The 15,608-nt window shown below is 41.3% G+C and overlaps 1 protein-coding gene across 1 annotated transcript in view; it reads left to right on the top strand.

Annotated features, from left to right (window-relative positions):
• Nucleotides 1-5,472: 5,472 nt before the first annotated feature.
• The window catches only part of LOC107106845 (dynein heavy chain 12, axonemal-like), a gene marked incomplete at its 3' end in the record, with an annotated part of 54,131 nt that continues 43,995 nt past the window's right edge, over nt 5,473-15,608 (top strand). The window contains 8 exon segments of the mRNA XM_015407059.1: nt 5,473-5,642; nt 7,451-7,541; nt 8,374-8,400; nt 11,128-11,187; nt 11,189-11,324; nt 12,164-12,239; nt 13,290-13,448; nt 15,028-15,223. Of these exon segments, the coding sequence (XP_015262545.1) occupies nt 5,473-5,642; nt 7,451-7,541; nt 8,374-8,400; nt 11,128-11,187; nt 11,189-11,324; nt 12,164-12,239; nt 13,290-13,448; nt 15,028-15,223 (915 nt within the window).

Genomic DNA, 15,608 nt, shown 5'->3' with positions numbered 1-15,608 from the left:
CCTCTCTGAGCCCCGGGGTGGTGGCCTTGGAGTCCTAGGGGCAAATTCCACCTCTCGCGTGTGACGGCCGAGGCCACTCGGCCATCACGCGAGTGGTCATTCATGAGGATCCATGTAGATCCGACGTTTACTTTTTTCCATAAAGAGGTTACGAAATGAATTCAATTCGGGCATAATAACCACACAAAAGTTGTAACTGGTGGTAACACAGAACCAATTGTGTTAAACTATTAACTCCTGTAAAAGATGTGTCATCTCTATGTAAGCACTTGTAGATACAATAAATTCAATCATAATGAGAAGCTACTGGCCAGGTTTGAACCTCGGGTTCTCTATCTGTACAAATAACTATGAATTAGTCGTCCCCCTTGAGCGAAGCTTCCCACTTCCGGAGAGCAAGCACACAGCAGAAAGCATGGCCCACTCCGCGCGCAAAGCAAGCTGGGGGGAGGGCACGTGTGCCATCCTGTGACCATAGCAACTGACGCGCTGTTGACTCGGCTGGCGGTGGCGAGCGAAGGAACCTGCCTAGGTCGGAGTCCCACAGCTCAAGACTGTTCCCTTTCTCGACGCGTTTATCGCCGTCAGACCCGCGCCAAGCCCCGTCTCTCTTGGGGCGCAGACTTTGGGAGAGGTGAGCGATCAAAAGATAGGGTATTTGTCCTGCAGGGACGTTGGGACAAGCGAAGTGATTGCGAGCAACAGTGGCTTATCCCTTATATGTGCGTGCGTGCGTGCGAGCTGGTTGGTCCTCGTCTGGGAAAAGGAAAGGCACCCCCCCCCCCATATGCCAGGGTTTGGGGGCTCAGTCCCCCTCAGCCTGTTAGTGGCACCGTAGAAGCTGAATCTACTTTTCTGTCTTTCCATCTCCGGAAAGTGACTGGGTTTGTGAGAAATTGCTGTGATTCAAACAGACTGATTCCTACCCACGTTTTGCTTGGAATTAAGTTCCACTATGGCTGTGATCATCTCAATAAGCCACATAGAACACGGTGGGTCATATTCCAAGCAAGCATACACATACACAAGACAGACTGTAAAGTGAATGATTTTATTCTTCCTCCATGAAGGTATGGGGGGGGGGTGCCATCTTCCAAGGGCGACTTCTTTAAGGGTAGCTTCTGATATTTAATTCATTTACATTGGGGTCCCCTGCCTTTTTAAGCTTCTGTGCAGATTTGGAATTTTGAGAATGGGTAGTGACTTGGACCTACTGCAAAGATCATGCAAAGGGCTGCAGATTTTCCTTGGTTTGGCTTCCCATCAGTAATTCCTTCCATCCCTGGGAAAGTTTATTCCTAGTACCCTCACAGGCTCGGAAGTTTCAGTGGGGAGGGGGCAAAACTGCTCCTTCTTCCATCAGTTGTGCAGAGAAAGCAGGGAGGATTTCCACCATCAGCTCCTTAGATCCAAACCTGGAGACCATATAGTTTGCTTCCTGCACAGCACCAGGGAAATGTTTCCAAGCCCAGAACATACGAGAGTAACATATGAGACTCAAGCGGAGAGTGAGTGGCTGTGTGACCTGCCTGCCTGGGATGGGATGAACTCAGTGCTTTGCTAATCAGTCAGTTGGTAAAAGGGGTGAGCCAAATCCCTTTTCCTTCTTCCACTCAGGAATATTTGTGTTTTATCTCCAAGAGTCAAGAAACAAGCTAACACTAGGGAATACATTGCCAGGCACCATGATGCTCCCAGATTAGGGATCACTGTCCTACATGCATACTGAAAATGCATCTAGGGAAGCAACCACAGAGTCATGCATCTTTCTAAAGACAGATTGGTAAGATCATCCACCCATAACGTTATTTATTTTTTTGGATAGTTATACCCCACTTTTCTCTCCATGTGGCTTAACTCATTGTTCTTCTATCCATTTTATTCTCATAACACCAATCCTGCAAGGCAGATCAAGCTGAGAGAGAGTGACTGATCCAAGGTCACCCAGCTTCCAGTACAGAGTGGCAACTCAAACTTAGGTGTCCCAGATCCTAGTACGACACTGTAACCACTACATGACACTTACAGTGCAATCCTAAACAGAATTACACTCTTTTAAATCCATGGAAGTTAATGATCTTAGAAGGGTGTAACTTCGCTTAGGATTGCACTGTGAGTCTCTGAACATCTTGAGGTAAATGCTGGGGGGAAACCATCCCATACTAGTTTCCAGCTGGGTAGCTGTGTTAGCCTGTTGCAGCCAAAAGAAAAAGACTGTATTACTTTAAAGACTAGCACATTTGCTGAAGCATTTGTGGGCTAGGACTCCGCTCATGTCTGCAGGGCCTTCTGAAGTTGCTAACCTGCAAGCGCTTTTTCCATTGTGGCCCCCACCTTGTGGAACAGCCTGTCTGAGGAGGTCAGGAAGGCTCCCACTCTCCTGGCTTTCCACAAACTATGCAAAACTGAATTATTCAAGGTGGCTTTTCTGCCCAGGTAATAGGGCTGTGTTGTACAAATGGTTCACAAATGGATAAATGATTAAGGACCGTGTGGTTTTTACTGCTATGTATAGCTTAGGGTAAGGAGCTGCGGTGGCTCAAGTGGTTAAGACGCTGAACTGCAGGCTGTGGAAGGTCAGTAGTTCAGCAGTTCCAGACCCGAGTGTGCCGCATGACGGAGTGAGCTCCCATCTCTAGTTCCAGCTCCTGCCAACCTAGCAGTTTGAAAGCAAGAAATTGCAAGTAGATAAATAGGTACTGCTTTGGTGAGAAGGTAACAGCGTTCTGTGCGCCTTGGTGTTTAGTCATGCTGGCCACATGACCACGGAAACGTCTTCGGACAGCGCTAGCTCTTCGGCTCTGAAACAGAGATGAGCACCGCAACCCTAGAGTTGGACTCGACTGGCTTTCGAGCAAGGGAACCTTTACCTTTACCTTTTATAGCTTAGCATAAGAAGGATCATACTATTTAATTTTTGCACCGCTTTATAGAACTTGATAGGATCCAATGCAAATAACATCAGACCTTATATAGCAATCACGTAATCCTGCCATGGGGTTGATTTATCGGTACTATATTTAGAGTGTGATGAAGCATTATGAACTGATTATATTTATCTGTATTTATATATGTATTCAGGTGGGTAGCCATGTTGGTTTGAAGCAACAGAACAAAGTTTGAGTCCAGTGGCACCTTTAAGACCAGCGAAGTTTAATTCTAGGTATAAGCTTATACCCAGAATTAAACTTTGTTGGTCTTAAAGGCACCCATGGACTCACAATTTATTTATTTATTTACTTATTCATTTTAAAAATTAAACTATATTTTATTTCATGCCTTCTTAAAGCACAATACCACCACCATCAGAAAAGGCTCAGAAATATATAGTTTGTTGGCAGCATGGGAAGAAACATAAAAGAGGCACTTATATAGTTACGGTGACCACTGAGCTCAAACTTCGTGTGCGTGTGTGTGAAATAGTGTAGTACAGCAAATGTGAAATAGTATAGTGTAGCCAAATCTTGTCAGATCTTAGAAGCTAAGGAGGGGGTCAGTACCAGTGTTCCCTCTAAGCTGAGTTAGTGTGAGCCAGCTCACAGTTCTTTAGCCTCCGGCTCACACATTTTTGTCTCGGCTCAGGAAGGGATGGCTCCAGAGGCAAACTAATTTATGCAGTAGTCAAATCGCTCGCTCACAACTTCAATGCCAGTAGCTCACAAAGTAGAATTTCTGCTCATAAGACTCCACACCTTAGAGGGAACATTGGTCAGTACTTGGATGGGACACCACTAAGGATGACTTTGCTTTTTCACTTGCCTTTGGGTCAACTTGTCAATGAATCCAAAAAGCATGCTATTAAATATCTTACCATGTAATATATTAAGAATCCACAGTGAACTATTTAAATATATTTAAATACATATATATGGTAGTAGCAGCAAGAGTGGTATTTGTGTCTAAATGGAAGGCTGGAAAATGCCCAGAATTGACTGACTGGAAAAACTAACTGAGTATGCAACAATGGCAAAGCTGACATCCTACTTGCATAATAGACCAGACTCAGAATTCCAAGAAAGATGGAACATATTTTTTGAATATATAGATCAAAACTAAGATTGAATAATTTAAGGATTAAAACAAGAGCTGAATGACAAAGTGCAGAATGATTAAGAGGTAGAATTAAGCAATATAAGTCTATAATGATGAAATGTTAGAAATGAAGGAATGAAAAATGATAGAACATAGACTAAAATAAAGTATATAAGTAATTTGTATGTAGCAAAGTAATATCTGTTCAATAACTTCGATGGATAGAAAAATGCAGTTAGTTATAATACAATAGATAATATAGATTTTTAAAATTTGTTTTATTTATTGTACTTATATCCCACCCTATCCCATGATGGGCTCAGGGGCGACAGAAATGAAAATGATACATGACAACTAATGGTAAAGTGCCGGAAAATGTGTACCCCATAGATTTGTTACATTTGTAAGACTGAAGTAGCTTCTGTTATATATTTGCAAGCTGTAGCTACATCTATTTTTCAAACCAACTGTTAAATTGAAATGTTATGTACTGTTATAGAGATGTTTGTATTAATTTTTGCTTTATTTAATAAAAACCTGCAGAATGTTGTTGATGGGTGCCCCTGTGAGGGAACACATCCAACTGGTGCTGAGGGCGCTGCACTGGCTGCCAATAGCGTTCCGGATACGCTTCAAGGTGCTGGTTATGACCTTTAAAGACCTTTATGGTCTGGGGCTTGTCTACCTGCGGGACCGCCTTTCCCTGTACGTTCCCCCGAGAGCACTGAGATCGGAGTCGCAGGACCGCTTAGTCCCCCCTGGCCCTAGGGACGCCAAGCTAACAACTACTAGAACTAGGGTGTTCTCTTTAGCCACACCGACACTGTGGAACCAGCTCCCACATGAGATCCGCGCTCTCCGGGATCTCCGCCAGTTCCGGAGAGCGGTGAAGACGGAGTTATTCCGCGAAGCATGACAGCACTTTATGGTTGCCGCCACGTGTATGTTGTACTGTGTGTAATTTGCAATTTTATTGTATTGTTACAGATTGTTTTAGATGTGTTTTATTGGTTTTACTGTTGTAAGCCGCCCTGAGCTGCTTCGGCGGGAGGGCGGGATAAAAATCAAATCAAATAAATAAATAAATAAATAAAAGAAATGAAAATGATAAATATATGATCAAAACCCAATTAAATAAAACAAGATGGCAGCAAGGAAACATAACATCAGTCCAGAGCATCCCAATACGCTTATGAATTATGGTTATGAATGGTCTATTTTAAAATTCATATTTACGTTTTTGTCCATCAAATATGATTGCTCATGTGAAAATGCAGTAATGTAGTATTTCTATCTTGTTTTTCTCTCTGTTCTTTTTCTTTTCTGTTTGTTTTTGTTTGTTAGTAGAAACAAAAATTATAGATATAGAAAACCCTTTGGGATCACTTTACACACACACATCTTTTTTCTCTGCTAATTATTGTGTACTTGTTATTTTAGATGTCAGCTCCGAATAAATCAGCAGACTCCCAAGACGATGATGATGCATGGAACATTCAGTTACCACCCATAGATTTGCCCTCTACATCCCAGAGTTTGACGGAAACACAAAAAAAGCTGCTGAAATACCGCAGAGTCAAGGAGCAGCAAAAGATGCTGAATAAGATAATGTAAGTGACTGTGTTATATTTTCTTCAGGAGAAGATGCTATTTGTAATCGCATTAGACTCTGCTGCCAAGCAAGTACTGTACCAGGAAGCAGAAGGCAGCCTGTAGCTCTGCTTTTCACAGCACCTTGATGTGGAGGCATTAGCCAGAATATAAGAAGAGCCCTACTGGATCAGAGCAGTGGTCCATCTATTCCAGCATCTGTTCTTATATCAAAGTGGGCAACCAGTTACTATGGAAGGCAACCAACAGAACATATAGGCCATAGTCTTTTCCTGATGGTGACTACTGGCACTGGTATTCAGAAGTTTACTGCCTCTGAACATGAAAGTTCCCTTTAGTCACCATGGCTAGTAGCCACTGATAGACTTGTCCTCTGTGAATCTTTCTAATCCTGTGTTAATGCTGCCTATGTTTGTGGACTTTGTTTTCACAAGTAATCCCAGGTATTTCAGCCCCATGTGGTAATGTTTATTTATTTACAAAATTTATACCCTGCCTTTCTGTCCTTATCAGACCAAACAAGTTGGCTAACAGATTAAAAATTTACTTAAGAAAAACGTATCTTAAAAACCTTTAAAACCAAACAAAAACATATCATTAACATAATTAAAACCAAGCTAAAATACACATACAAAACATCAAAATAACAATGAAAACACAGGGCAGGATGGAGGGATCACTGAGGAAATGCCAGATGAAACAAAAAAAGTCTTTCCTCACTGACAGAAGATGGCAATGGAAGATGGGGAGAGTGTTCCAGAGTGCCATGGCCAAGGAGGCTCTCTCTTGGGTTGCCACCTGCCTAATCTCAGGAGCTGGGCGCACCCAAAGTATGGCCTCAGAAGATGACTATAGTTGTTGGGTTACTGTCTGTTCGTAAAGGATTAGACAGTCCTACAGGTATGCTAGCCCACAGCCATGTAGGGCTTTAAAGGTCAACACCAACACCCTGAATTGTGCTTGGAAACAAATTGCGAGCCAGTGTACATGGGCCAAGAAGACTGGACCGATATGGTCTATCCCCTCTAGTCAACATCTTGGCTGCAGCATTCTGCACCAGTTGAAGTTTCCAAACACTTTTCAAGGGCCATTTCCTCATAGATATCTGCTCCAGGTTCAATGCTGTTGGGAAGCAGCTTTTCCCCTCATTCCCCACAGCATCATGGTGTGTTTGGGTACCTCTCAGGGTTTCCTTGGCTTTTCTCTGATATTTCTCAAACCTGCTTTGCTTCAGAGTTTTGGGAAAGATCACAGTAAAGCCTGGATAGCTACTGTGTTATTGGGAAAAAATTGTATTATCCAGATGTTAGCCATTTCCTTGCCCCCTGCCACTGGAGAATTTTATGTATACTTTTTTAAAAAAAAACACCAGCACTAGAATACTGTTGTATCAATATACCATTGTTACAATGTGGTTAACAGTTCTGTGAATTTCCTGCTTTCATTAAAAACAAGCAAGTGTCTAGTCACTTCCATTGCAAAGATATTAAGGAAAAGACCTATCTCTACAATGGAAGGAGCAGTATAGAGCACTGCTCTAATTTTTGTAATCCAAATTCTTGCACTGGGAAGTGTTATGTATACTGCTCTTTGATTTTAACTGTATGATTTCTTCCTCCTTGAGTCTCAATGAGAAAGGCAGGCTCTAAATGAAGTGAATAAATAAAACAGTATGGGGACAATATGGCAAGGCAGTGCCCAAAAAGCCTGACCTAGCAGCTATTTTCTTTGCAGTATGTTATATTAGCTTTCAAAAGCTTATATACAAGTTTCTAAAATTGCTTCCAAACTGTACATTTTTCTTCAGCGTTACTGGTGCTATGCAGGACTATACAACAGCCATAGAAGAATTTGCTAAGAAAGGTACTCCACCTCCTGCTCCAGAACTGCCTGCTACAGTAAGTTTGTAATGTGTTTTAAGATATGATATTGGTACATCTAAGACTTATACCCATAAGACAAGGAGAAAGAAGAAAACAGAATTGCATGCACAGAATATATTGAGTCAGACATTATTCAGGTTGACTGGGCTAGGTCCTAATATTTTTTAGAATCTTTATCATGTCAGAGAATAACAGAGGATCCTTATTGTTGTATCGGCAACTGAAGGAACAAGAGGACCCAGTACAATGTTATCCCAATTGATGCTGTCTCTGCTGCTACTGCAAAGAACTAGGGGAACAAAGATGTCAGTTATTCCTCCTCATGCCTACAATGCTTCAGAACTCTTTCTTTTTCTGGGGGGCTTGTGGGGAGTCCAGTGAAAAAAAATACACACACTCCAGAAATCAGTTGTTAGAGTTCCCGTAGGACAAACATTTATTTATTATATTTTAATCCCATGGGGGGGGAGTTCCCAAATTCAGGACAGGACATCCTTCCTTTCAACACTGCAGTCAATTGACAGCTGTAGCAATGTTTTTGTATGCAGGGAAGTACAGTGAATTTCAGAGAGAATGTGTTGGATCCAGCACAAAAACTGTGCAAGAATTGAGCAAGAACCCCATGTCTTCCCCAACTTGTCCCTCCTCCCAGCAGCCATTTCTGATCTCAGGAAGTTTTCTTCCTGGGATTATGAAACCCACAGGGATCCAAATCATGGGATCCAAGCCAGTGTTTATTATCTAAACACTTTAGGATTACAAGCAAATAAATAGTTCTTATTTATTTATTATGGTTCTTATTTGATGTTAATTTTATATATTTATTATTGTTGTACTTTTTTCATAGATGAATAGTGAGCAGAGGAAAATACGAGTAAGTGAAGCATTTTCTTAATTTTGAAGTGACGTGTTGCTTGATTCTGGGGGGGGAAATCTGTCTAAAGAACCTCTCACTTCCTGAATCATTGGTTTTAAAATGTCGCATATTATGGGTGAAATTATGTGCTTGAATAACTTAGAAGATGCTCTAAAGTTCTGTCAAGTAAACTTGAAGACCACATTGGTGGTCTGTGGGACAAGAAAAAATGGGGAACTATTGGAGTGTGGATGTCTTGGGTATCTAATATGGTTTAAAAGCTACCATCTATTTTTGAATGGATGGAATTACATTGCACACTGGATAAAATCAGGAATGACCTCTCCTGGAAGGTGCTATTTGTTTAGTTAGTGAATTATCACTTACTCTTCTGTTTATTGCATCCCTTTGTATTAGATCTTACATGCACAAGTTGTGCCAAAGCAAGCTGAATGCAGCTTATTAGTAATGTATGACATCCTACTCAGATTTGCTAAACTTAGGGTTTTTCTTTTTTCAGTCTGCCCAGAACTGCAAAAACAGGAAAGTCATGTTTGGCTTGGTGGTTCACAAGCATGCATTAGACAATCCCTGCTGCTTCATGTGCCGGTTAGCAGATACTGTACTCCAGTTGCCTTTGGACTATGAGTTAGGACTCTTATGTGTCCCACCTGCTGGGTTGTGAGCCCTTCTAGACTAGGGGAGGGGAGATCAGGTCTCCCAATATAGCCCGGTCTCCCCATTTCCTGCTGCCACTCAACAAGGCAGTATGGGAGGGATGAAGTGATTCATGCACCAATTATGCAACATCATTTCTGGTGCAAAACAAGAAATGACATCATTACACTGCTATGATGCTCTAGGATACACCTAGAGTTGGATACCTTGTTTCCATCCCCCAAAGTCTGCTGCCAGAATGCGACTAAGGGCTGGCAACCCTACTCTAGACCTACTGTTTGTGGGGTTTGGGTTTTTTTTGTGGTTTTCTTTTTGCTGCCTTCTGGATTGACCTATTTCTGGTTCCTGTACATATTTATTATTTATTTTATTCAATTTATACCCCGCCCTCCCCACTACACGGGCTCAGGGCGGCTTACAGGAGGCATACACCAATATAAAACATACTTAAAATCATTTAAAATCACCACAATACAATAACATTATTAACAAGTTATTACCAAAAGTGCTCTAGATGTTCAACATGATCTTTCACAAGATGGCGTATTTCACTGCTCTATTGCAACTGCTCTATCTACTCGGCGTCATCTGCTCCGGGAAACAGTGATGTTCCCTCCACCACGGCCAGGTTAAGATGGAACAGTAGTGATGGTAGTGGTGGCTCCTACTCATATGCCTGGTGGAAGAGCTCCGTCTTACAGGCCCTGCAGAACTGTACAAGGTCCCGCAGGGCCCGGATTTCCTCCGGGAGCTCGTTCCACCAGGTAGGAACCGCCACCGAGAAAGCCCTGGCCCTGGTAGTGGCCAGCCTGGCCTCTTTGGGGCCTGGCAATACCAGGAGATGTTGCATCCCAGACCGAAGTGCCCACGGGGGAACATATGAGGAAAGGGCACCACAGAGAGAACAAGGGCACGACAGCTCCTGCTACTCTGCGTGTATTCTGAGAGGAGCAATAGGATGGTGAGATGAGGTCACTAATGGTAGATATAAACTAAATTAGCAGTTTCCCCCTTCCCTCTGCATGTCATTTCTCAGGGTACCCTATCTCCTAGGAGCAGCATTTTATGGAGATCAGTGGGCTGCCAGGGGAGGGGAGAGACAGGAGAATTACATTCCACATATGGAAAATGTAGTTTGGATCCAACTCATGGTTCTGATACGTGGCTTATCCCTCACAAAAGTATACTTCCTGGTGCTTAGTTTGTTTCCTGATCCCAGTTCCCTTGGACTGCTGCCCATGGTTCTGGCCTTGACGCAGGTGAGATCATCATATCTCTGGCTCCTCCTCTTCCTGTCATGTAATTCTGATGTTACATGCTTGCAGCTCAGTGGCTCCTAAGTCTGGAAAAACCATGTTAGGACATGGTGATGTTCTTTCCTGTTAACTACCATTACATATTGATTTCCTGTTAACTTCTGTTCTCTGTTGAAACTTTAAAATATGATGCCCCTCTTTATCCCAAGTAGAAGGTGATGTATATATTGAATATCCAGTTTGATAAACAGCTGTGGAGAACTCAAATGCTTACATGCTGTTTTGTCTAATTTTGGTTGGTCAATTTACTAAGTATATTTTTATCTCATGTTTCTCCCCAATGGGGACCCAAAGCAGCTATAATAAAAGGTATTACATGGCTTTTGTTTTGAATAACCTTCTTTGAATAATTTCTTTCATGATATTACATTGTTCCATTGACTATTGAAGTTGCCCAAAGTTTTGGGGGCTTAGCATAAAAGCTATTACATTTGCTATGAATATCAGTATTAGCTATCGGTAAATTATCCAGTTTTCTGATAATCTTTTCTGTTGTTGAATTACAGAAGGGATAAGCTAATTTAAATGCTTACTGTGTGCTGCAATGTTATGCAAACATTTCTTACCGTGTGTGGCAGAAATGCTAATTACAATAAATTGATTCTCAAAGATTTTGTCCGCAAGCTTCAAAAGAGGCTAGGAACCAACTTAACATGATGTAAAAGTACAGCTTTGAAATAAATGGACAAAGAAAAGCATTGCTTGGTCTTACGTAATGGGAATTATGTGAATGATCACGGTGTCATTTCAGAACAATTATCTCTTCATGAAGAAGTGTGTAGAAAGTAATCCAGTAGTGCCTATTCCACAGGAATCAGGAATGGTTAACTTCCATGCTCACTTTGGTACCTCAGCATCTAACAGAAGGCAAAGGCAGAGAAAAACTAGTTGAACAACTCTTAGCTGAGGTAACAACCGATTATGAAATGAGCATGAAGAGATATATGGGTAAGTTCCACTAATGGTACTATATTATATTTATATATGTTATAGCTACCCTGGTACTAGGCTTGCCAACTTCCAGGTGGGGCCAGGTGGTCTCTAGGAATTACAATTGGTTTCCAGACTATTGAGATCACTTCCTTGGGAGAAAATAGAAGCTTCAGAGGGTGGATTTTATGGCATCACATCCCTGCTGAGCTCCTTCCCCATGCTACATCTCCAGAACTTCAGGAATTTCCCAACCCAGAATTGGCAACCCTACCTGGTACTCGAAAACAGCTCTTAGTAATTTCTCAGTCATGTGTATGTTCCAACAAATGGTTTTCTATTACATAATGCAGAATTTTCTGGTACATACATTATTTTATTGGACAGCAAGAACTACAGTCCTGACCCTCTATCCATATACCCTTTATCCTTATTTTCTGAAAACCTACCTAGATGTTATTGTTTCTAGTTGTCGTCGTTACTTGAACTGGAGACTTTTTAGGTCAGGCTTCACACTGTTAATTTGTGCATTATACCATCTTTTAACAAAAGTCAGTGTAAGTTTTCGAAAACAAAATAAAGGTTAATGTTTGATTTTTAATATATAAAAAGGTAAGAAGAAATTATTGGAAATGGGAAAGTCTCTTTTTATAATAGTATTGTATTTGGCTAATACAAAATTAGTATTATGGTAATACAAAATATGTAAGTAGTTTCTCCAGTAACATTTGAGTGACCTCTTCAAACGTTTGAACAGTCAGTTTATTGATTTGTTTACTAGGAAAGAATGGAAAAACAAGAGAGTATTTTTAAAAAACATTGTTAATAATGTTTCCTAATTTATTAATATATTCTAGTGCGAAGTGTTCTGGTCAAGCCTTCTGTAAAAGGGCTTGAATATGAAAAAGAAGAACCGTTACCAGTTTCACCTATGTGAGTAAATTAAATTAATTATCCCTTTGGGTCTAATGAGCCCATCTGTTGCATGTATATATACTAGGAGGTACCTTGTTAACTGAGGAGCTATGGTGGCTCAAGTGGTTGAGACGCTGAACTTCAGGCTGTGGAAGGTCGGTAGTTCAGCAGTTCGAGACCCAAGTGTGCCATATGATGGAGTGAGCTCCACGGAAATGTCTTTGGACAATGCTGGCTCTTCGGCTTTGAAATGGAGATGAGCACCGCAACCCTAGAGTCGGATTCGACTGGCTTTTGAGCAAGGGAACCTTTACCTTACCTTGTTAACTGCTTGTTTGTGACAGTCATCTGGATTATCTTTAAATGTATCTCCATAATTCAGATGACACAAGGGTAATAAAAGTGTCAGGTATGAAAACTACTGCTTGAGGTCAATGTGGTTTAATCCTGCCTCTTGTATATATCTGATTAGCTGATTTCTAGAGGATGAGGAGGTAACAAAACTTGTAGGGCAACTGCTTCTTACTTTACTTGCTGAAAATTCAAATTGCTTAATTATTGAATTGGACTAGCTTGAATAATAGAAAGGTCGCTGGAATATTGGCATCCGGGTTGAAAGCATAAGGTCTTGACCTGGAAGTGATAACTGTACCCTTAGATTCCCTATGGCTCTGATTGAGAAATCAGTGGGCTGATGGGGTGGTGGAAATACATACTCTGTCTGGTTCCTTCCCCAAGGACTAAGAATCTTTTGCCTGAGGGGGAGAGTCAAGTATTGAGTCCTCTTTAGGGTGACTTATGGCATGGTATCCTTCAAACTGAGATATGGGAATGTTTGGGAAATGCAGGGTCCCTGGCGACTTCTGCTGACATGCATTTGTATAAGTCTCTGCCTCAGTCATGACTTCATAGGAAGCAGTATTTTTTTCTGAAGCAGATAAATGGAAGTCTTAAAACCAGTCCAATGAGTATTTTTAAGGAATGAAAGTATCCCTGTGATCTGTTAATTAGAAGTATGAAGTTACTTTACTTGTGCTTCTGTTTAAACTTTTCTTTTTCTTTTTCCAGTGGATTAGACTTTTCCCAGCCTTGGCATAAAAGCTTTTTACAAGCAAGAAAACAGATTCTCGCAAATTTACATATTCTTCATCCAACTCTAAGAATTTTACTGGATATTGGTTATAAAACCTTTTCTAATTTACTTATAGTAGATGTGTCAAGTTTCAGGTAAAATTTATGTTGAAGTAAAATTCTAAATGTAGTATGCATAAATAGGTCTGGTTAGGTACACTGTATTATGAATTGGTTATTTATTTTATGAGTATTTACAATTGCTTAATGTGTAACATTGATTCCTTACAATGCTAGATGTTAATGAAACAATTATATAATTGTTTCCTGTTACCATTATAGTTTGATTTGATTTTTTCCAACTTTGCACCAAGACTTTTTTCTCCAAATAAACTGCAGGTTCAATATTTTAATCAATGTATCTGATTCTGGATGTAGCCAAATCTGTGGATACTTAAGTTGGGAGAGCAGAATCATGAACAGAAAAGATAGAACTTTATACAAACCTGAAAAAACCCAGGTTTGCAGAAAAATCTAAAATTAAAAAACAAACAAACACTGGAGGGTTAAAGCCCCCTTCAAAATAATAGAAGCAGTGGCTTTCGCTTTAAGAAACAAATGCCTTCAGTGGCTGTTGCTAAGGAACCATAACAGTATTATCAGCCTTCCAGCCTCGGTTTCTGTCAGTAAAGGGTGTGTGTGGGGGAAGGCAGGGACCTTTCCAGAGGTGTTTTGGCCTTTGAGGGAAGACTCATCACAGCCAGGCCTGCCAGCAGCCACCAGGTGACTTGCTACCATGTGATTTACATGGCTGATCCAAGTTTGGCTGCTTACTACTGTTCAACAGCAGCTGTCTCATGAAATCCAGTATGATATAGTTTCAGACTAGGATCTGGGGGACCCAGGTTTGAATCCCCATTTTTCCATGAAAGCTTACTGGATGACCTTGGGCAAGTCACATACTGTTAGCCTATCTCACAGGGTTGTTGTGAAGATAAAATGGAGAACTATGTAAGTTTATTTGGGTCCCCCATTGTGGAGAAAAGCGGAGTATAAACGAAGTAAATAAATAATAAATATAGCTGAAGATGGAGAGCAGATAAATGGTAAGCTCGTTGGTGGGAAGGAAGGAGAGAAGGAAGCAGTGGAAGGTGAGGATAGGAGGGCCGCCAGGAGGAGCTAAAGAGGAAATAGTTTGGGGAGGGGATACAGGGGAAAGTGAATTGCCCCCCCCCCACAAGTCCTTGCAGGTTCCCCACTTTGTAATTGGGCCCCAGCTCAGCTGCCAGCACCACACAACTGGGCACAGCTGGCAGTTGGCACCACAAAACTGAGTCCAGCCCAGCCAAATAGCCAAAAGCATCCAGAGGGTTTTTTTGGGGGGGCTGCCGGGGGAAGGAAGGAAGGAGAGAAGGAAACAGGAAAGAAGACAGTGAGACAGTCAAGGTAGGTTGGCTGGTGGGTGGGAAGGAGAGAAGGAAACAGAAAAGGGGAAGCAGGAAAAGTGAAGATGCTATTGGGGCTTTTAGGGAAGGAAAAGAAGTAGTAGTGGGGGAGAGGGAAATGAGATGCCCCCTGCAAGGCCTCCTAGGTCCCCCACTTGCAGTAGATAAATAGCAAATTTCAGTACTTATGTGTGCACACTGTTTATATTTCCCCTCTTAAACAGCCATGTAATTGCCTTTGTTTCACACACTTTCATTTTTCATAGCAGTCTTATTTTATTAATATACAGGTCAAAAGGCCCAATTGATTGTGAATCACTTCAAAATGATGTGTCTATAAACTGCTTAAAAACAGAAGAAAAGATTTTAAACACATGGTATCCTAGGGTTATCAATCTCTTCACCAGAAAAGAGGCACTGGAAGGTGTAAAGGCAGACAAAGTTGATTCTTTCTATAATTGTGTGGCTACACTTATGTCTAATCAGGTAAAGCTGCTTTTTCTCTTATCTGTAGTGGTTAGAGTGTCCAGATCCTGTTCACCCGCTGGCAGGGGACTTTGAGGGGAGTCCCTGGAGGGGTTGGGGAAGTCCCCAATGTGATGACATCACACAGAAGTGATGTCATCATGTTAGGGAGGCAGCCTGAACTGCAAACGGTAAAGTTGCCACGTGCAGTTATTTATTTATTTGACTTATATCCCGCCCTCTCTGCAAGGCAGTCTCAGGGCGACTTACAAAAACTGTATAAAACAACTAAAACAGGGAATTCATACAATCACAACAATATAATCAAAAATGTTATTTATTTATTTATTCAGGTTCGTGCGACCCCTGCTTGCAAAAAGAATTTAAAGGAACCCTTTTAATGCTT

The sequence above is a fragment of the Gekko japonicus genome, unplaced genomic scaffold (genome assembly GCF_001447785.1).
Source record: "Gekko japonicus isolate JY-2015 unplaced genomic scaffold, Gekko_japonicus_V1.1 scaffold2234, whole genome shotgun sequence".
Lineage (NCBI taxonomy): Eukaryota > Metazoa > Chordata > Lepidosauria > Squamata > Gekkonidae > Gekko > Gekko japonicus.
The sequence above is the reverse complement of the archived record's forward strand: the minus strand, read 5'-3'. Positions and strand labels throughout refer to the sequence as shown.